The sequence below is a fragment of the Ursus maritimus genome, unplaced genomic scaffold (assembly GCF_017311325.1).
Source record: "Ursus maritimus isolate PB19 unplaced genomic scaffold, ASM1731132v1 scaffold_1, whole genome shotgun sequence".
In the NCBI taxonomy this organism is placed as follows: Eukaryota; Metazoa; Chordata; class Mammalia; order Carnivora; family Ursidae; genus Ursus; species Ursus maritimus.
The window spans coordinates 25,855,403-25,877,048 of NW_024423343.1; the positions used below are offsets into that span (position 1 = coordinate 25,855,403).

Consider the following 21,646-nt stretch of genomic DNA (forward strand, 5'->3'; position numbering starts at 1 on the left):
AAAAAAAGACACTACACGAAAAGAAAACTACTGCCAATATCCCTGATGAATATACATGCAAACATTTTCAACAAAATGTTAGGAACCAAATTCAACAACAAATTAAAAGGATCATATGTCATGATCAAGTGGGAATCACCCCTAGGATACAAGAAAAGTTTAACAAATGTAAATCAATATATGTGAGACACTATATTTAAAAAATGAGGGATAAAAACCATATGATAATCTCAATAGATGTAGAAAAAGCATTTGGCAAAATACAACACCCTTTCATGATTAAAAAAAAAAAACTCATAAAATGTGAGTGGAGAAGAAATATACCTCAACATAATAAAAGCCATAAATGACAAGCCCACAGCAAACATCATACTCAATGGTAAATGTAAAAAGCTTCTCTGCTAAAGTCAGAAACAAGGTCAAGGTGTCCATGCTTACCATTTCTATTCAACATAGTACTGGAAGTCCTAGCCAGAGCAATCAGTCAAAACAATAAATAAAAGGGATCAAATCAGAAAAAAAAAGATAAATTGCTTTTCCAGATGACATATTCAATAAATGTCAATAAATGGTGCTGAGAAAATTGGACAGCTACATGCAAAAGAATAAAACTTGGCCACTCTCTCACACCATACACAAAGATAAACTCCACATGGATGGAAGACCTTGATGTGAGACAGGAATCCATCAATATCCTAGAGGAAAACATAGGCAGCAACCTCTATGACATTGGCCAAAGCAACCTTTTTCATGACACATCTCCAAAGGCAAGAGAAACAGAAGATAAAACGAACTTGTGGGACTTCATCAAGATAAAAAGCTTCTGCACAGCCAAGGAAACAGCCAAAAGAACTAAGAGGCAGTCCACGGAATGGGAGAAGATATTTGCAAATGATGCTACAGATAAAAGACTGGTATCCAAGATCTACAAAGAACTTCTCAAACTCAATACACAAGAAACAAATAAACAAATCATAAAATGGGCAGAAGATATGAACAGACACTTTTCCAATGAGGACATACAAATGGCTAACAGACACATGAAAAAAATGTTCAAAATCATTAGCCATCAGGAAAATTCAAATCAAAACCACACTAAGATACCACCTTATGCCAGTTAGAATGGCAAAAATTGACAGGGCAAGAAACAACGATTGCTGGAGAGGATGTGGAGAAAGGGGATCCCTCCTACATTGTTGGTGGGAATGCAAGTTGGTACAGCCACTCTGGAAAACAGTGTGGAGGTCCCTTAAAAAGTTAAAAATTGAGCTACCCTATGACCCAGCCATTGCACTACTGGGTATTTACCCCGAAGATACAGACATAGTGAAGAGAAGGGCCATATGCACCCCAATGTTCATAGCAGCATTGTCCACAATAGCTAAATCGTGGAAGGAGCCGAGATGCCCTTCAACAGATGACTGGATTAAGAAGTTGTGGTCCATATAGACAATGGAATATTACTCAGCTATCAGAAAGAATGAGTTCTCAACATTTGCTGCAACATGGATGGCACTGGAGGAGATAATGCTAAATGAAATAAGTCAAGCAGAGAAAGACAATTATCATATGATTTCTCTCATCTATGGAACATAAAAACTAGGAAGATCAGTAGGGGAAGAAAGGGATAAAGAAAGGGGGGGTAATCAGAAGGGGGAATGAAGCATGAGAGACTATGGACTCTGAGAAACAAACTGAGGGCTTCAGAGGGGAAGAGGGTGGGGGAATGGGATAGACTGGTGATGGGTAGTAAGGAGGGCACGTATTGCATGGTGCACTGGGTGTTATATGCAACTAATGAATCATCAAAATTTACATCAGAAACCAGGGATGAACTGTACGGTGACTAACATAATATAATAAAAAAAATTTAAAAAAAAAGAAAGCTTGTTACAGTTCCTACTCCTGAGAGTAATACTACATTAAGAAGGAGTCACACACTGTCCAGGGCCTGGCATTTCAGGAAGTGTTTCTGGTGTATGCTGTGTGCACTCTGCTTTGTGTTTTGGCTGCTCTTTTCCACAGGTCAGTCCTTCAGTCCTCTACAGCGTTCCTCCTTGTTCGCAGTGGGGAGAGTTTTGACCTTTAACAAGGTATACTTTAATTTACTTGTTAAGATAAGCCTAAGAGGGGAAAAAAGGCCTGATCCAAGGAAAAGGAAGAAAAAGCAAATAAAGAGACAAAAAACTATAAGCCTGATTCCAAAGAATAAGAAAGAAGGAAAACAAAACAAAACAAAATCTTGATCCAAAAAAATGAGGAAAGGAAACAAACCAATGAATAAACAAAAAAACTATAAGCCTGATAAGAAAAAAAAAGAAGAAAAAAAAATAAGATAAAACATAAATATCAAAAATTAAAAATTAAAAATATTTTAAATTTTTTAAAAAAGGAAGCCTATTTCCACCAGAACTGAAGCTGACACTTTGGAGACTCAATGGTCAGCAGATTTGGTACATTCAGGGGCCTGTGTTGGTCTTCTGAGGGAGAGGCCCGCTGCACTGGCTCACCAGCGGGCTCACAGTCAGATCTGCCCCAGTAAAGATATCAACGCTGAGCGCAGGGGGGTGGGGTTGATGTAAACGACTTCAGCCTCCACTGCAAGCGCTCTGTTTCTCTCTGAAGTCCGACCATTCTGGTGGCCAGGGGGTGGAAGATGCTGTCACCCTGCCCTCTCCTCTCTGGAGAGAGGAACTCACAGCTGCCACTGTTCAGGAGGCCCTCACAGAATAGTGAACAATCTCCTGTGTCCCAAGCTTTCATCAGATCACTGCCCTCAACCTGTCTGTGCCCGGCTGGTGGCATACCCAATGCCACAGTTCTCCTGTATTCTCTCTGGCCCATGGATGGGATTCAAAACTCCAAATCTTAAAGGGCCTGGCAAGGTGTGGACCCACTGCCCTCCCCTGGAGGAGGGGCTTGCAGCGTGCCCTGCACCATCCTGTCCCAGAAAAGCAGTCGCATGGCGTGTGCACGGTGGCTGGAGTCCATTGTGATGCACAGGGAAAAGCTGTGACCAGGCTATCCTCCCACTGCCCAGGCCTCTGGCCCCTGTTGTCGAAAGGCTGCTCAATGGCTCCAACAGCCCTTTTGTCATTGGAGAGGCAAAATACACTCTTCCAAATGTACTCCAGGGAGGGGAATGTTTTCTCCTAGTGAGACCCAGGGGATGCCCTCACCACAATTTATTGTTCAAACCCTACGCACCACTCCCTCCTCTCTCTCTCTCCCTGACTTCACTCTGCAAAAAGGGATCCCTCCCCTTCGCAGCACCGTGGCTTCTCTCTCCCCCAATTCAAGCTCTGAACCTTGCATCTGCCATGTTCTCTCCCTCCAACTGTGCAGATTGCTTTCTTAATCCTCCGATTGGTTTCCTAGTTGTTCAAAATGATCTGATGTTGATCTAGCTGTGTTCAAGGGACAAGGCAAGCTCAGGGTCCCCCTACTACTTTGCCATCGTAACTCTTCCCCCCTCCTGTTTATCACAAAGGACATATATTCTTGGAGAAATCTTACCATAAAGGCTTATCTTACTCTGAGTAAAAATCATCTATGCAGAAGAATAATTCTCTCTCTTTTTTAAGATTTTATTTATTTATTTACTAGAGAGTGAGCAAGCGAGAGCACAAGCAGGGGGAGTGGCAGGCAGAGGGAGAAGCAGGCTCCCTGCTGATGCGAGAATCAATCCCAGGACCCTGGGATCATGACCTGAGCTGATGGCAGACGCTTAACCGACTTAGCCACCCAGGCGTCCCATGCAGAGGAATAATTCTATATAACACAAGCAAATGGCTTAACAATCATCCTTTTGATACTGTCCAGGATTCACATAACAGCATGACCCATGCTTAGATTTCTTTAGTCTAAGACTATAATGCATTAAAATGTATATAAAACTTCTCTACTTGATTAGATCTGTTTGGCTTTTCATCAGAGGACATACATACTTCTAATGACCTCTCTAGATAAAATAAAGAACAGAGCAGCCCTAGAATATAAATTTTATAATCTTTTTCATATTGAGCAATGATTTGTTTAAAAATGTGTATCACTAATAGTTATTATAGATGTGGCCCAGAGGGGAGAAATTTAGAAGCAAGATTTCCAAGCTTGAAGTTTAAACAAATCCATTCTTAATCCTGACAATTAGATTTTCTGCAAAAATTGTGTTGGCTAAAGATACTTACTTTTTTTTTTTAAGAAAATGTTCCAAATATAACATAACAACTAGTTTTTCCCTCTGTAAGGGAAAAAATATATATGTATTTCAGACAAATTTAGAAAACAAATCCCAGGGGCACCTGGGTGGCTCAGTTGGTTAAGCTTCCAGCTCTGGGTTTCAGCTCAGGTCATGGTCTCGTGGGATGTGGGACTGAGACCTGCGTGGGGCTCTTTGAGGAGTTTGTTTGAGATTCTCTCCCTCTGCCCCTCACCTAACTCATGCACGTGTGCTCTCTCTCTAAGCTTTTAAAAAAAATTCTAGATTCAGTTTTGTTGTTGTTCTAGATTTTTATATTTAAAAACAAAATCAACCCCCCGAAAAAAAACCCCAGGCAAAAAAAATCAGAATAAAATTTCAGTGAATATACCCAGCAAACATCTGTGTGTGCAATTAAATACTGTTTGTTACTGAGGCACAAAACCTCAAACAATATACAAGTGTTCTAGGAGGCAGATTCAGTTTTCTTAACGTGTCATCAAGATATCCTTCAAATATAAATTAAAATATTCTAATCACTCTATTTGTATACATTTATAAGCAGACATCTAGCAACTCAAGTTAGAGAAGCCGGCGTTTCTATCGGTCTAGAAAAGGGCCATGTGGACCTGATATTTACTGATAGGTATCAGGACAGAAACATAAGCAGCCCCTATTCCTCAAACACCCCTAATTAAGAGACACTACATACACGGTTGTTAAACATACAAGATAGTGTATCTTTGTATAAATCAAATAAGTACTATAAAAGAGAGGGAGAGGTAAATACAGTTAGAAGCTCTTTTTTCCTTCGTATACTCCAAAGGATTAAAGATTTTAATATTTCAACTGGATAGCTGGGGGTAATTTTTTCATCTTTTTTAACCTTGTAATTCTGTGTTACTGTTTTTTTCAATGTTTTTAGGAGTTTCTCTGCCTTTTTTTGTACTCCAAAATATGAATATTTCTTACAGATGACAATAAGTTATCAATTTTTGAGTGCTTCTCATAATCCTGTCATTGTTCTAGCCACTTTGTCTTCATTTTCTAAAAACTACTCCCAACAACTCCATGATATAGGTACCATTATTTTTCATTTACATGTGAGTAAATGGAAGTTAGGATATATCTCCTATATCTCCTAAATCCATGCTGCCTAGCAGATGACCTGTCTCAGCCTGTGTACAAAGGAGCCTTAAGAAAACTGAAGCAAGCCAGAGAGGTTTCCCAACAAGCTGTTCTTACCACATTTTCCTTTGCTTCTGTCTTCATCATGAAATAATCTCTCAACTTTAGCCCATTCTTGGCTCCACTTCCTGGACTTACTGCTGTCTGACAAGAAATCCTGTGGGGCGCCTGGGTAGCGCAGTCGTTAAGGCGTCTGCCTTCGGCTCAGGGCGTGATCCCGGCGTTCCGGGATCGAGTCCCACATCGGGCTCCTCTGCTGGGAGCCTGCTTCTTCCTCTCTCACTCGCCTGCTGTGTTCCCTCTCTCACTGGCTGTCTCTCTGTCACATAAATAAATAAAATCTTAAAAAAAAAAAAAAGAAATCCTGTGACATTTCTGTATTCATTGTTAATAGCTAAATGAATTTGAAAGCTTCCAGAAAGTTAGACGACCGATCTGTCCCTTCATGGTCTAGAATCTTGTGTTCTCCTTTAAGATATGAAAACTCTGTTCCCCTAAAGGTGAACAAAGTTTAAATTTTAACATTCTCAGTGATTGTATGTACCAGACTGGAACACTTAGCCAGAATTATTGCTCAGTTTAGAACCTGGACAGATGAAATTCTTTTGCACCTTAGTTTATATTTGTTTCGTTACAGGATTTTTTTCTCTCTCGGGGCCCATGGTTCTTGAACACACTGCTTCGAAGAATGAAGACGTAGACCAGACAGAGTGGTAGGCAGCAAAGCAAGGTTTATTGAGCAACGGCAAAGTGATAGTACGAAGCTCCCAAGGAGGGAGGGGACCAAAGAGGGTTGCCACCAGAGTTTCTAAGTCTAGGGGGTTTTATGGGCTTGTTGGTAGGCTGTTTTAATCTGATTAACCCTCCCTTGCACCTGTCATCCGATCAGGGTTTTGTCACATGGGAAAGGGTGGAGGGCTCCTTCCAGGGTGGTGTAAAATTTGCAAATAACACTACAGATAAAAGACTGGTATCCAAATTCTATAAAGAACGTCTCAAACTCAATACATGAGAAACAAATAATCAAATCAAAAAATGAGCAGAAGAATGAACACTTTTCCAAAGAAGACATACAAATGGCTAACAGACACATGAAAAAATGTTCAAAATCATTAGCCATCAGGGAAATTCAAATCAAAACCACACTAAGATACCACCTTATGCCAATTAGAATGGCAAAAATTGACAAGGCAAGAAACAACAAATGTTGGGGAGGATGTGGAGAAAGGGGAACGCTCTTACACTGTTGGTGGGAATGCAAGTTGGTACAGCCACTTTGGAAAACAGTGTGGAGGTCCCTTAAAAAGTTAAAAATAGAGCTACCCTATGATCCAGCCATTTCACTACTGGGTATTTACCCCAAAGATATGGATGTAGTGAATAGAAGGGCCATATGCACCCCAATGTTCATAGCAGCATTGTCCACAATAGCCAAATTGTGGAAGGAGCCGAGATGCCCTTCAACAGATTTCTGGATTAAGAAGATGTGGTCCATATATACAATGGAATATTACTCAACCATCAGAAAGAACGATTTCTCAACATTTGCTACAACATGGACGGCACTGGAGGAGAAAATGCTAAGTGAAATAAGTCAAGCAGAGAAAGACAATTATCATATGATTTCTCTCATCTAGGGAACATAAGAACTAGGAAGATCGGTAGGAGAAGAAAGGGATAAAGAAAGGGGGGTAATCAGAAGGGGGAATGAAACATGAGAGACTATGGACTATGAGAAACAAACTGAGGACTTCAGAGGGGAGGGGGTTGGGGGAATGGGATAGACCGGTGATGGGTAGTAAGGAGGGCACATATTGCATGGTGCACTGGGTGTTATACACAACTAATGAATCATCGAGCCTTACATCGAAAACCGGGGATGTACTGTATGGTGACTAACATAATATAATAAAAAAACAACTATCCATCCTCAGTATTAGTTTTAAAACTACCTAGTGTTGATTACAAACTCTGGGATAAAGGAAAGAAAGGGCAGCATTTTCTCAAATGGTATTAGTAATGGGGCGCTTTGCTGTTCTCTCTCTTGCTTTCTCTAAAATGGGAAGAACAAGCTTTAAAAGAAATGAAGAGTAGAGACTTAAAGCTAACACTGATAACACTTGCTCACTCCGGGGTCTGGCCACAAGACAAGGATTGTCTAAAGTGGCCAATAAAGATATTGGGCTTAATATTGGAAACTAGAAAAAGCAGCTTTCCAAATGAATGATAGCTAACTAAATTAGTAGGAAAGGTCCCTGGGTTTTGTTTTCCTAGCAACTTGGGAAGAGCATGGCCTCTCGTAAGTGTGAAGGCAAGGAAAAACAGCAATGGGTTTACTATGAACTAGGCTCCTATTGCTGCCAGACTGGATGCTTCCCATATTTTGCCCTGTTTTAGCCTCACAATAACCCTGTGAGGTAGACACTATTAATACTCCTTTTTTACAAATAAGGAATCAGAGACATGGAGAGAGAAACTCAGAGAAAGGTTTCCAACTTTGGTCTTGATCTGTGGAATGCTATATGCCCATGACTTTTTCACGATCCCATAAAAATAAAGTTGGGGGAAAAGAAGCAAATCAAGTAGTCCACCCAGAGTGTGAACTCCTTATCCTGGACTATTACCTTACTTCTACATTTCTCATACTCCGTCTTGTATTTTAAATCATCTTATACGAGTCTTATTTTCATAAATGCATTCCAAGATCTTTGCAAGCTGATATTTGATCTTGTACAATGTACTCTCAACATGAGGAGGAACTCAACAAGTATTTACTGAATAAGAGAGTGAACGAATGAATGAACTTTGCTTTCCTATGCCTTGTATCTATTTCCTACCACATCAAACCTAAATTCCTTGGTATGATATTTAGTGATAACAAAAATACTGGCCAACTGAACTGAACTGGACGAGAGTAACAAAACTGAATGGTTACAATGCAGCAAATCTATGTGCAATACCCTTTACATAAACACAGAGCATTTAATCCCCACAATGACAGCAACCTGTAAGGAACAGAGATTTAGGATTAAATCCAGGTAGTCTCATGCCTAAATCTATAGTCAGCCCTGTGTCCCAGGCTGCCTCCCAGCGATTACCAATCTGCTGAACCTGAGTTCCTACTTCTTCCCAAGATACATCCTCCAGTTCTTTACTGTCCTTTGTTTCTATAAGCCTTCCTAATTTTGTTCTAAACTCCTCCAGTGTCCGGATCTTTCTTTCCCTTTTGTTAACTCCCAGACCTTCAAATTCAAGGTATATGCACTAACTGGAACATTTCCTGATTACTCTGGCCCTAATTTACATTCAATTAATAAAAGCATGCCATGCAAACTCTCACATAAAAAACGTGAGTTATTCCTGCCAGGGAGATATAAATGACTCAAAGCATTCTTGAAACATTTGGCAATTTGACTAAATCATCTCTGCATTCAGAAGCACTTTTGTTCTTATTTCACAAAATGAAACATATTAACTTTATGAAATATACTAACTTTACAATGTTGAAACCTGGTGGACACATCCTAACCAAGTTGAGATATTAAAATTAAGGTGGTTCAAATTAACCTCACCAAGAATGGGACAAACTAGCACCAGGGATGTTCTGATGCAATATACTGAGAAGGACATTACATTATTTAGGTACCCATTCTGCCATGAGGAAACCTCAAAAACCAAACTATTTCTAAAAATACCTGGCTTTTACTCTTCAAAAAATGTCAATGTCAAGAATTATCAGACAAAAGGAGCTGTGCCAGGTGAAAGAGTATTAGGGAGACAAGATAACAAAATATTCTGCACTGGACTTGTCAAAAGTTCAGAAATAGCCGAAAGCAAAACCAGTGAATCACTGAAGTAATTAGTGAAAGTTTCTTCTGCACACACGAAAAACAGTTCACAAATGGGAAGGACTCGAACCAAAAGATGGAATGAGGCTCAGGGGTATATCGTTATAAATCAGCTTAACAGTAGACCCCACTGATCCAGTGTCACTTTCCACAGTTTCAGTTGCCTGTGGTCATCTCCCAGGTCCAGAATCAGACCCTTCTCCTTCAGACATTAGTAGCTTAATTCTACATCACAATCCCTCCTGTCATTCACTTCACCTGATCTCATGACACAGGAATTTTAGCATCTCATATTATCACAAGAAGAAAAGTGAGTACAGTACAATAAGATCTTTCGAGAGATCACATTCACGTAACTTTTTTATAGTATATTATTATAACTACTCTATTATTGTTGGTAATCTGCTATGCCTAATTCATAAATTAAGCTTTATCATAGTGAAAGAGGACTTCAACTGCCTCCATTTTGACCTCAAACTTTCTAGTTGGGTTCTTCTTTTCAGCTTGTCTCTAGGCTCAGGCGGAAGACCCTGGGAGCAAAGCATCTCCTGATGGGAATCCAAACTACCCCCTCAAACAATAAGGACTGCCCTGAGCCGGTAAGACCCCACCTGTGATTGACTCTAAGAAAATGATCATTTGACTTAACACTGCTACCTGCAAGTACCCACCCTCCTTTGCCCCACATTTTCCTTATATAAACCTGGAAGTATTTTCAGCATTTTGGAGACAGTCTTTAAGATGTTAGTCAGCTGTCTTCCTGGTATTGGTCTTACTGAAATAAATTACTTTCTTGTTTCACCACCACTAGTTTCTCTGACTTTGAATGTTGTCAGCGGTGTGTGGCTGAACCTGTTCTGTTTGGGTATATACAGGTCTATATAGGATTTGGTGCTTCCGTGGTTTGGGGCATACATTGGGTGGGGGTGAGGGGTTGGGGGGGGGGTCGGGTCTTGGAATCCTCAGCAGATAAGGGGGTGGGGACAACTGTATCACCATACAGTGATACAGGAAGCCAGTGATTATTCTTCACAGTGATTATTTATTAGTTATAATATTAGAACTTTCTTAAATGAGAGGGAACTGGTCTTCATATCAACCTTGGGGAAATAGTTCAAGGTTTGCCAATGATTTCCAGAGATACAAGGAAGAGATGACCCAGATAAGTTAGTCTTGCAAAATAAGCTAAATTCAGTGATACAAAATGTTGGAGTTTGGAGCCAATGGCAAGAGAGAATTCTTGAGATGTCTTCAGTGCAAAAAAGATGGTTTTCTTAAAACACAGGAATAGGACCCGTGGGCAGAAAGAACTGTACTGGGGTTGTGACTGATGACTGATTATATACTTTCAAACTGGGAGGGGGTTAGGGCTAGCATAGTCCTAAGGAATTTTGGAAGCAAGGTTTCCAGGAGCTTGACGGGGCTAGCTATTGCTAGGGAAAGGTCATTTATTACTGTTTAGTAAACCCTCAGGAGACCCTTCAGATGAGTATCAGTGGGCCATATGCTTGAAGGATGATTGCTCACATGTATCTTGGGGGGTAGAGATAAAGGAAGTTTCCAAAGGAATTTTTAATATGTTAAAGAAGACTTATAGGATCCTGGAGGGTTAGGATAATGGTAAGCTAAGACTGCCTTTTGCCCTGAGCAAAGTTTTTGTTTAGTTTAGTTTTGTTTTTTTATGGAATGCTTCACGAATTTGTGTGTCATCCTTGCACAGAGGCCGCACTAATCTTCTCTGTATTGTTCTAATTTTAGCAAATGGGCTGAGGAAGCGAGCAATGCCCTTAGCAAAATATTAATGTTGGGGCAGCTGAACTCCCAGAGGAAGGTCACTCACACCTGTTTCAAGGACTTGCCAATGGGCTGGAGGCAGTATGGAAATTTAATCTCTTTCTTTTTCTTTTATTTACCACATCATTCAGCTTTGTGACTGAATTGGTCTTGTCTGCTCAGGCCATTTGCAGGCACATGTCCATTTTTTATTCTATCAGATTTAATTATAATGAAAGGATATATTAGAATATTTGTTGAAAGAATATGGATGGTAGATTATTTAAGAATTCTTTTAAAAGATATTATTTATTTATTTGAGAGAGAGAGAGAGGGAGAGAGGCAGGGGCAGAAGGAGGGGGAGGGGGACAGCGGGAGAGGGAGAAGCAGACTCCCCACTGAGCAGGGAGCCCGATGTGGGGCCCCTATTTATTATTTTTTAAAGTAAACTCTACTCCCAACGTGAGGCTTGACCTCACGACCCCAAGATCGAGTCGCACTCTATCGACTGAGCCAGCCAGGTGCCTCAAATCCTAATATAACATTCTTAAATAGGGGCTCCTGGGTGGTTCAGTCCATTAAGCATCTGCCTTCAGCTCAGGTCATGGGATCAAACCCCACATCGGGATCCCTGCTCAGTGGGGAATCTGCTTCTCTCTCTACAGCTCCCCCTGTTTGTGCTCTCTCACTCACTCTCTCTCAAATAAATAAATACAATCTTTAAAAATAAATAAATAAATAGAATATTACATCAGGGTTAAACTTCTACTTTGGATAACTGTGCTATAGTTATTAAAAGAACTCCTTCACTCTTAGGAAATATACACTAGGAGTGAAGGGGCATGATGTATCCAATTTATCCTCAAATGACTCCGAAAAGAATACATATATGTGGCAAATGGGGCAAAATGTTAACAATTGGAGAATCTGAGTAATGGCCATATGGGAGTTAATTGTACTATATTTGCAACTTTTTGTGACTTTAAAACTATTTCTGAATAAAAAGCTAAAGTAATTTTGATGAAAAATTAATAAGATGACCAAAGTGCTCAAAGAAATTTAATTTGGAAAAAATGTAAAAAAGAAAGACACTTCCTCTAAAGGTGGGAGTCTTGGGGTTTCTTACACTGTTGTATTTCCTAGGGATTTTGGCAATAATTCTAAAAGTAGGGAAATCTTGAGTTTGTCTACACAGTCACCCCTGGTCCTGCTCAGAGACTAGAAACATAGCCAGGCATATGATTGGTGCCACAAAGAACTGCTTGCTTCAGATACCTCCCCCACAGTTCTGCCCTGGCACCGCTAATTCCCCTTGATAGGTAAATGAATTTTTATCTTTTTCAAATCGTCTGCATCTGAAATTTCACTATTAGAGCCAATTATTTGAATTAGAAAAAAAAATCTAACTTTTGTCAAATTGATTATCAAAGGCCATTAGTAAAAGTCACCATCACCTGAAAATGTGAGTATGTAAGTGGAGGAGAATAAAAAGAGCTAACACTTACAGAGAGTTGTATGCAGAGGCTTCAGCAATGCTGTCCTAGTCCAGGTCACAGATGTGGTCCGGTGGGGTGGAGGATGCAGAGCTTGCCAAGGCAAGGCTTGAGGACAAGAGGTGGCTCCTCGTCACTAACTGGGCTTCCTGGTCAAGGACATGAAGATATAGTTCTTGGGCTGCCTGGGTGGCTCAGTCAGTGAAGCATCTGCCTTCAGCTCAGTTCATGATTCCATGGTCCTGGGATGGAGCCCCACATCGGGCTCCCTGCTCAGTGGGGAGTCTGCTTCTTGCTCTTCCTCTCCCTCTGCCGCTCTACCTCTCTACCCCTGCTTGTGCGCGCTTGCTCTCTCTGTCTCAAATAAATAAATAAAATCTTAAAAAAAAAAAAAAAGATAAAGTTCTTGGAGGAGTTCTATTCTTCTCCCTGCCTGTTAAGGAGTCTGAGATCATCAACTTTTTTTCTGGGTGTAACTCTCTTTAAAGATTAGGCCCATGCAAAAGGACATCTGTGCTGGCCAGTGGATCGAGTTCAAGGTGTTTGTCACCATCCGGAACAACAACAGCCAAAGCTGGTTCTGGTGTGCTCCAAGGAGACAGCCTCTGCCATGTACGGGGCCATAGTCCTGGCCCACCTCTCTATAGACACAGGGCAGTGAGGTTACCAGGAGATCAAGAGCAGCAACCCCACACCATCCCTTGAAATGTGACAGGTCACTGTGTCTCTGTGCTGGCATGCCTCATCCCTGCCCCCAGAAGCACGGACATCATCTTGGCCCAGGAAGCTGCTGAAGATAACTATTATCGACAACTGCTACACCTAGACCAAAGGTTGCACTGCCGCCTGGAACAGCTTTGCCAAGGCCACCTTTCATGCCATCTCTAAGATCTACATCAATCTCACCAAGACATCTCTAGAAAAGGACCCTGTTCACCATGTCTCCCTACCAGTTCACTAGACCTTCTAGTAAAGACCTACAGCAAAGTCTCCGTGTAGAGGATCCAGGCTCCAGCTGTTGCCACCACACAGTGTTTTTATACAAGAAAATTAAAGTGAATTAATTAAGCCTGTAAAAAAAAAAAAATCACCCATGAGATGGGTTAACTAGACAGAAACCTGGACTGCATCATCAAATGTTACTGCTGCTGCGGTTATTCTCACACCACACTGAGACACGCTCAAGTAGTATTTTATTATTACCATTTTTCAGAGGCTCAGCAAGACCATGCAGAAAAAGGTCTCTTATTGCGCCGTACTGGCAAGTAACTCGATGAGCCAACTATCATCTTGAAAAACCAACAGTCTGAAGCTAGTAAGTACCCTGGCACAGACTCCTAGTGGTGGAGGTCCTAAGACCCCCAGGCATCAAGTCTAGAATTTTGGCAAGCCTGCCTGAAGCCCTGTGCTCCCCCAGTCAACTAATATTATTCACATGCTTCTGTTTGAAATTAACTTCCTTTTTTTAACTTCCCAATATTTTGCATTCAGTTAATGTGTTCTTGATTTCTAACGCAAAATCTCGTTTTCAGGCCTTCATAACTGTCCTCAACTTTTAGAATGGCCTGGAGGTCCTGCCTTACCTCCTTAGAATTCCACCCAGCAAACTACTTCAGAGTTCAAAATCCTTCCGAGACCTCCTATCCCCAAAATACCAATTCCATTAATTTGAATAGCTCCCACTATCATTGCGTTGAAATGTAAATTATTAAACCGTATTTGGTAACTAGAGGAAAAAGGGAATGGCAAAACAGGAATTCAAAAACTTGGTTGGCTACGACTCAGAGGGGAGTGTTGCAGCCCGGGGCGACGCTCCACCCGTTCTCCCCGGAGGAGGCAGGCTCGGCGAGGTCGCAGCAGTCCCCGTTCAGGCTTCCGGCTCTGCAAAAGCTCGCGGGGCGGTTTTCGCGGGGGACGACCCAGTAGGAGCGTCCCGCGGAGAACTGGCCCGCCGGCGCCAAGCCCGGGAGCCTCCGAGGAGTCGTGTCCGTCGCCGCTGCCGCCCTAGCCGCCGTCCCAGCCATGGCTGCACGCGTGTTCCGCAGCTCCCTGCGCTGGTGGGGCTGCCGGGGTGCCTGGCTTTCGCGGCCGGCCGCGAGGTGAGCGCCGGCGGAGCTCTAGCTGAACCGCCCGCCCGAGCCGCGGGGCGGTGGTGGGCCGGGGCAGGAGAGGGAAGGGCGGGAGAAGAGAGGGGGGAGGGACCCCCCGGGGGCACCGACCGCAGCGGCGCGCGAGGGGCGGGGCCGGGCGGTGGGCGCGGGAGACGCCGGGGGTAGGGGCTGGGCCTTGTCCTGCGGCGCCGGAAGATGGGATGGGACCCACGTCGAGGAGGGCGCATGCAGGCCTCGGTTGTGACCCCCGGAGTAGCGCGAAAGCCCAAAGCGGGGTTCGCCAAGGCTCACTCTGGCCCCAACCCGGCTCGTGAGATTCTAGGACCGGCCGCGGGGTTGCGGGGGAGGGGCGTCTTACCGGGACTCGGGCTCCTACCTTTGGGCCTAGAACCGTGGCGAAAGGCGGCGGCGTAGTGCCCCAGGCGGTCTCAGGGTTGTGAACCTGGAGGAGGGACTCCCGCCTCGCGGGTGTGGAGAAAGTGGCAGGCGTCTGCGATGAAGCGTACTTTCAAGAGTGCCCCGGAGCAGGCAGCCCAGGACAGCAAAGACCTGACGTCCGCCCCATCAGACAAGGGCATTGAGATTTATTTAACAAATCCTTTAATTAATTAAATCCAGAAAAGTTAATCGTTTCTAAGTGGCTCTGTGATGATGAAGGTAGTGTTTATGAGATCAAAAGCTTTAGATACTGGCTGACACATCAAATCCATTCATCGGGTAAACTGGAAGCATCCAGGATTCACTATTGAAGGAGTATGACATGAATGATAAATTAGCTTGTTACAGCATTGGTGGAGCTCTCAGATGTGGAAAAGTACCTCTTCCTCCTGAGGACAGTTGGGAAGACTTTACTGAGGAGGTGACTTGACTTCAGGATGCACATACTTTTCTGAGCTCTTCCCCAGAACTTCGTAAGACTGTGATCCTCAAATTTTTGTTATCAGGACTCTTTTATTCTCTTAAAGTTAGAGGACCCCCAAAGATCTTCGTGTGTGTGTGTGTGTGTGTGTGTGTATGCGCGCGCGTGCGGGGAGGGGGGGTTGTATCTATCCATATGGATATCGATAGATAACTACAAAACAAATTTTACAAATATTTAGTTAATTAAAAGTAACAATAGAGATATGGTAAGTGAAGTAAGACAGACAGATACCGTATGATCTCATTTATATGTGGAATCTTAAAAGAGCAAACGAAAAAACTCATAGATACGGAGAACACATTGTGGTTGGGGGGCAGGGTGTAGAAATGGGTGAAGGGGGTCAAAAAGTCCAAGTTTTCAGCGCTAAAGTAAGTCATGGGAGTTGAATGTACAGCATGATGACAGTAGTTAATACTGTATGTATATTTCAAATTTGCTAGAAGAGTAGATCTTAAAAGTGATCATCACAAGAAAAAAAATTATAAGTATGTGGGATGATGGATATTAACCAGACTTATTGTGTTGATTATTTCACAGTATATACAAGTATTGAATCATGTACATCTGAAACTACATATTATGTGTCAATTATATCTCGATAATAAGTAAAAAGTAACAATAATAAACCCATTACATGTTGTTATAAATACCATTTTTGTGAAAAATAGCTTTTTCAAAAGAGAGACATCATTTACATTGGCTTAGTAGAACACATCCCAATTCTCGTATCTGTTTCTGCATTAGGTCTATTGGGATAAATTACTTTGGTTGAAGTATAGGAAGAAAATCTCATAATAGAGAATTTTGGAAAAAGGAGGACCCGAGGGACCCTCTGAATAGGTCAGGGACTGTAGTTTTATCATAGCAGGCTTCTTAATGTACAAATGAGTCACTCAGGGAATTTGTTAAAATACAGATTCTGATTCACTAGATATGGGGTGAGGTCCGAGATAGTGTATTTATAACCAGTTCCCAAGTATTGCTGAAGGTGCTGGTGGAGACTGTCTCCCTTTTATAATGTAAATGATTTTTAAAAAAATAATAGAGCCTGGCCTCTTAAATTAGTAGAAGTTTATTTTTGTTCAGTACAGGTTTCCTGATCTTTATAAGGAAAAAAAGGACCAATTTATTCAGTAAGTTTCCTTGGCCTTCAAGAAATGGATGTTCCAACATACTGGCTGTCAACTGTTTTGATTTTCTTCCTCATATTCTCTCTTGAACACTTTTGACTGACCTGAAACCCTTTATTCTTCCTGGCATTTCTTTCACTTTCTAGGGTCTTGGTATATTTTATTTAGAAATATTCCAAAGGTTTCTTTAAGGTACTATGGGATATAAAATTTTAAGATAGAGGCAGACTGGAATATAAATTCCACCCTGTTAATTGCTAATTATGTTGACAGATGATTTAGAGTTTGAGAGCACCGGTTTCCTAGTCTCAGCACATTTTTTTCCTAAGGAAAAATTCCAAGTATGGAAAAGCTCTATGGACAAACGTGTGCATTATAGTTTTATTTCTACTAGCAGGAAATTGGAACCAATCATTTTGTTACAGGATTTCCTTTCCTTTAGTGCTCACCATTCTTGGTCACGCCGCTTGTAAGAATGAAGAGGTAGACCAGACCTGCAGAGTGGTGGGCAGGAAAGCAAAGTTTACTGAGCAGTAGTAAAGTTTATTAAGTGATTATACAAAGGTCCTGAAGAGGGAGGGCACTTCAAGGGGAACTGCGAGCGTTGCGGCCACTGGAGTTTCTAAGTCTAGGGGGTTTTATGGGCTTGGTGGAGGGCTGCTTTAATCTGATGAAGCCTCCCTGCACCTGTCATCGCATCGGGTTTTTGTCACATGACAAAGGGTGGAGGCCTCCTTCCAGGGCGCTGTAAAATCCTTTTAAGGGTGTAAATTCCTCTTAGGGTGGAGGCCCGTTGTCCCTGCCTGCCTTTCTTCCAACTATCCTTCATCAATTTCAATTATGGGATAAAGTAAATTTTGGCCTATTTGATGTAAAGGTATAGTGGTATGCAAAACCCCTATAGGTCTTGGTGCTGTTACCTCCGACTTGATCTACTGTTCTCACTCAGTCCACGTTTGGCCTCCTTGCTCTTTCTAGAACACACCAGATACCATCCTGCCTGACACATTTTGCTTTAAGTGCTTTCTTGTCCTAAGATGCTTCTACTCCAGAAATCTGCTTGGCTGTCACCTTGAGGTGTTTGCTCAAATCTCATTTTTCTAACTTCACCTACCCTGATTGCACTATTCCATACTGCAGCCATTGTCCCTGCCTTGTCCCAGACACACACTCTGATCCTTGCTCCACTTTTCTTTTCCATAGAATTTATCACCTTCTCCTTTATTCTGTAATTTGCTTCTTTAGTGTGTTATTTATCATTATTCAGTCTCCCTTTCTTGAAATGTGAGCCTGAAAACAAGGATCTTTATTTATTTTGCACACTCTTGTAGCCCAAGGTACCTAACAGTGCCTGCTACATAATAGGTACTCAGAAAGTGTGTGTTGACCAAATGAATGAATGAGCCATTAAAAATAACGATTTGAATGACTGAGTAGTAACCATGAAGGCAAAAGGCAGACTTGAAAGTATTAAAAAAAAAGATTGTAGTATTACATGTTCACAACCAAAGATTACCATTTAAAAAGTATCTCAAATTATATTAATAAACTGCACTAAAAGTTGGGGATAAAAGATAAACCTAAAGCAAAATGACTGAAAATGCTTATTAAGTGTATTACTTAGCTTTGTGCCATAACAAAATACCATACACCGGGTGGCTAAAACAACAAATTTATATCATAATTCTAAAGACTGGATAACCCAAGATCAAAGTGCTGGCCAGTTCAATTCCTGGTGAGAGCTCTGTTTCTTGCTTCTGGATGGCTGCCTTCTCCCTATGTCCTCACATGGCCTTTCCTTGCTGCGTGCACACAGGGAGAGCTTGAGCTGACTCTCTTCCTCTTATAAGGCCACAAATCCTCTGAGATTAGGACCCCAGCCTTATGACCTCATTTAACTAGTTACCTCCTCAAAGCCCTACTTCCAAATGCAATCACAGTGGGAGTTAGAGCTTCTGGCGTGTATTTGGGAGTGACACGATTCAGTTCATAGCATTAAATAAAAATACATAAGCTAAGCAAAATAATTCATTACCGTGGGAAAAAAAAGGTTGAGACAGACTAATTGCCAATAAACAAACTGTCTTTTAAATAAAAACGGAAGAAGGAGAGGAGGGGAAAAGGAAAGAGAAAAGAAAAAAGAAAAAAAAAAGTGTATATCTTACACACCTGCCACTTCAAATTGTATGATTCTGAATGAAATATTAATTCTGGAAAAAATGTTAATATTATCTTAAACATCATAGTGACATGAAAACTTATCAGTATTATTCTGTGGTGGTATTTGAGTTTTATGTAATATGATTCACATCATGTGACCACACTGTTTTACCTCAGCTCAGACATGTGGTCGGTCATAGCCATGATGTCCTCATTATGGGTTTGGAAGTGAAGAGTGAGTTGAATAAAGACAAACTACTTGATCTCATCGAGATGGGATAGAGCCTATCCAAAGTGGTAATGCTCAAATTTGAACAGGTCTGTCAAATTTCAGAGTTTTTCTACCTACCTCTGTAGTGTGTCTGCGGGGGAAGAAAACCAGTGTTTTTCCATGTTGTTCAATAGAATTATCCTTCCATGTTGTTCAGTGGTACTAATTTGGATATGAAGAGTAACAATTCACTTAATTTTCTTAATGTATATGTATATTTTTAAGATGTTCTCATTCCGGAGGGGAAGACCGTCTAGAAACTCCTTCTGCTAAAAAATTAACAGACATAGGAATTAGAAGAATCTTTTCTTCAGAACATGACATTTTCCGGGAAAGTGTAAGGAAGTTTTTTCAAGAAGAAGTGATTCCTTACCATGCAGAGTAAGTGGCCCATTTTCCTTTAAAGTAATATGCATAAGGGGGACAATGAGAACCACTTCTAGAATGGTGCATGTTGTTCTACAGAAAATATACTGTGTTAATTGTTCTATTAACATTTTGCTCTCTTAACTATTGTACTATAATACTTAACTATTTAACTATAAACTTAAGAATTCTTAAGAATCCTGAGATTAAGTTAGTCTAAAGCTATTTAAATAAATTTTATAATATACAATTAAAAATAAGAAAATTTTGAAAATTTGCAGCTTATTCTAAGGTACTTTAGGCAATAATTACATCAAAACATACATGATAAACTCTTTTCTTCTAAAATTCCTTGAGGTATCTGTGTTTACCTTTAAACAGTATCTTCAAAAATATACCTCATACTTACTAACTATATCTAACTACCACTTAAAAAAAATAAAACAAGGGGCACCTGGGTGGCACAGCGGTTAAGCGTCTGCCTTCGGCTCAGGGCGTGATCCCGGCGTTATGGGATCGAGCCCCACATCAGGCTCCTCTGCTATGAGCCTGCTTCTTCCTCTCCCACTCCCCCTGCTTGTGTTCCCTCTCTCACTGGCTGTCTCTATCTCTGTCAAATAAATAAATAAAATCTTTAAAAAAAAAAATAAAAAAATAAAACAAAAACAAAAGTTCTCAGATTCTTTATCTCTGACTTGCCATCTCTTTCCTCGTTATGCCATTCTCATTTTTAAAGAAGAAAAGCAGAGGTTCCACAGTTTTATGCGAAAATCTAATCTTTTCAGAAGATCATTTGACAGTTCAGCTGCAAGATGCTTCTGTTCTTCTATTGTTCCTACTTAAACTTAAGATTGCCTGCTCTTGTCACCTTTTGTATATGCTCATCCCCGTAAGTTCAGCACTTTAAGGAAATAGAGGGCAATTGCCTTTACAGGACAGTTGGACAAATTCCCATGACTGTGGCACAACTAAGATTCCATCCTAAGAGTACCAGCTGAGAGGAACTGTATCCATGAATATCAGTGGATGTAATTTGCAGGCCCAATGAATAGTCGAGACAGGAGAGAAGTGGCAAATAGGGAGAAGTAAGGAAGAGAGCAAGAACGAGGAGAAACAATGAAAGAATCAGATGCAAATAGAAAGTTATGGCCCATGTCAATGATAATTACCTCAAATTAAGGGAACATTCCGGCACACTATCATTCATAAGTTCAAATTATGACCATGAAAATAATATGAAAAAAGTTCTTCTGATTTTAAAATGTCTGCTGTTTGCAGATGGGAGAAAGCTGGAGAAGTGAGTAGGGAACTTTGGGAAAAAGCTGGAAAGCAAGGACTGCTCGGTGTCAATATTGCAGAACATCATGGTGGTGTTGGTGGGGACTTGTATTCGACAGCTGTTACTTGGGAAGAACAGTAAGTATGCAGACTTTTGAAGTAGAGTCTCATTTGTTAAAGCACGCTGCTCACTTTTCTGAGAAGATGGTAAATTACACTTTCTAATCTTTTAATATTGAAAACAGTGTAAAGTGTGAATGAATAAAACCCTCATATAGGCTTGTGCATTTTTTTTAATGTGGGAAGATAGGAAAATGCACTTTTAAATTGTTAAAATAGGTGCTGTTGAAAGTTAAAGAGATCCCTTCATTTTTAATTGCTTCATGTTTACTTTTCTTCTTTTAAAAAGCTATTTGAAAAAAAAGTGGAAAGATATTTCCGTCAAATATACTTAAAGTTTAATGTATAAGAAATAAAGATTTCAGTTGATGAATGGGCACAGAATTTGAACCAACAGTTCATCAAAACAAAATTCAAATGGGTTCTTTTAGATGAAAAAAGCTCATCCTTAACTACCAATCAAATGCAAATTAAATTAACCTGGAGGTATCATTTTGCGTATTTGCAAAAGTTGGTGAAAATTCAAAATCATAATATGCATTGCTGAAAAGGTTGCAGTGAAAATGAGATACTCATACTATTAGTGGCATTATCAATTAGGACAATCAATAACTGGTGATTAAAAATGTGGATACACATAAAAAAATGAAAATATTTCTGCTTTTTGATCTAGGATGCCACTTTGGGGAATTGATCTTAAGGACGTAATTTTATAGGAAAAAAAGGAGCTGTGTACAGAAATCGTTGTTATGTTAGATAATAGTCCTCCAAATGTGGAAGCAATCTAA

General features: G+C 40.8%; 1 protein-coding gene, 1 long non-coding RNA gene and 1 other non-coding gene across 5 annotated transcripts in view; 1 reads left to right on the top strand and 2 right to left on the bottom strand.

The window, feature by feature from the left end:
- The window catches only part of LOC103659821, a 173,443-nt gene extending 156,949 nt beyond the window's left edge, over nt 1-16,494 (bottom strand). The window contains exons 1-3 of one of the 2 annotated variants that reach the window (XR_005837524.1): nt 14,988-16,494; nt 13,482-13,570; nt 12,513-12,649 (exon numbers count right to left, since the gene is read on the bottom strand). This is a non-coding gene — a long non-coding RNA (uncharacterized LOC103659821). The remainder of the gene's footprint in view (nt 1-12,512; nt 12,650-13,481; nt 13,571-14,987) is intronic. The other variant, XR_005837518.1, reaches the window with a different exon arrangement.
- LOC121100024 lies at nt 10,910-11,012 on the bottom strand. The gene has a single exon (XR_005831769.1). It is a non-coding gene; the product is annotated as a U6 spliceosomal RNA (small nuclear RNA).
- ACADL (acyl-CoA dehydrogenase long chain) overlaps nt 14,344-21,646 on the top strand; it is a 39,367-nt gene continuing 32,064 nt past the window's right edge. Inside the window, exons 1-3 of one of the 2 annotated variants that reach the window (XM_040641193.1) lie at nt 14,344-14,599; nt 19,320-19,475; nt 20,739-20,876. In XM_040641193.1, the coding sequence (XP_040497127.1) occupies nt 14,523-14,599; nt 19,320-19,475; nt 20,739-20,876 (371 nt within the window). In that variant the 5' untranslated portion in view covers nt 14,344-14,522. The remainder of the gene's footprint in view (nt 14,600-19,319; nt 19,476-20,738; nt 20,877-21,646) is intronic. The other variant, XM_040641186.1, reaches the window with a different exon arrangement.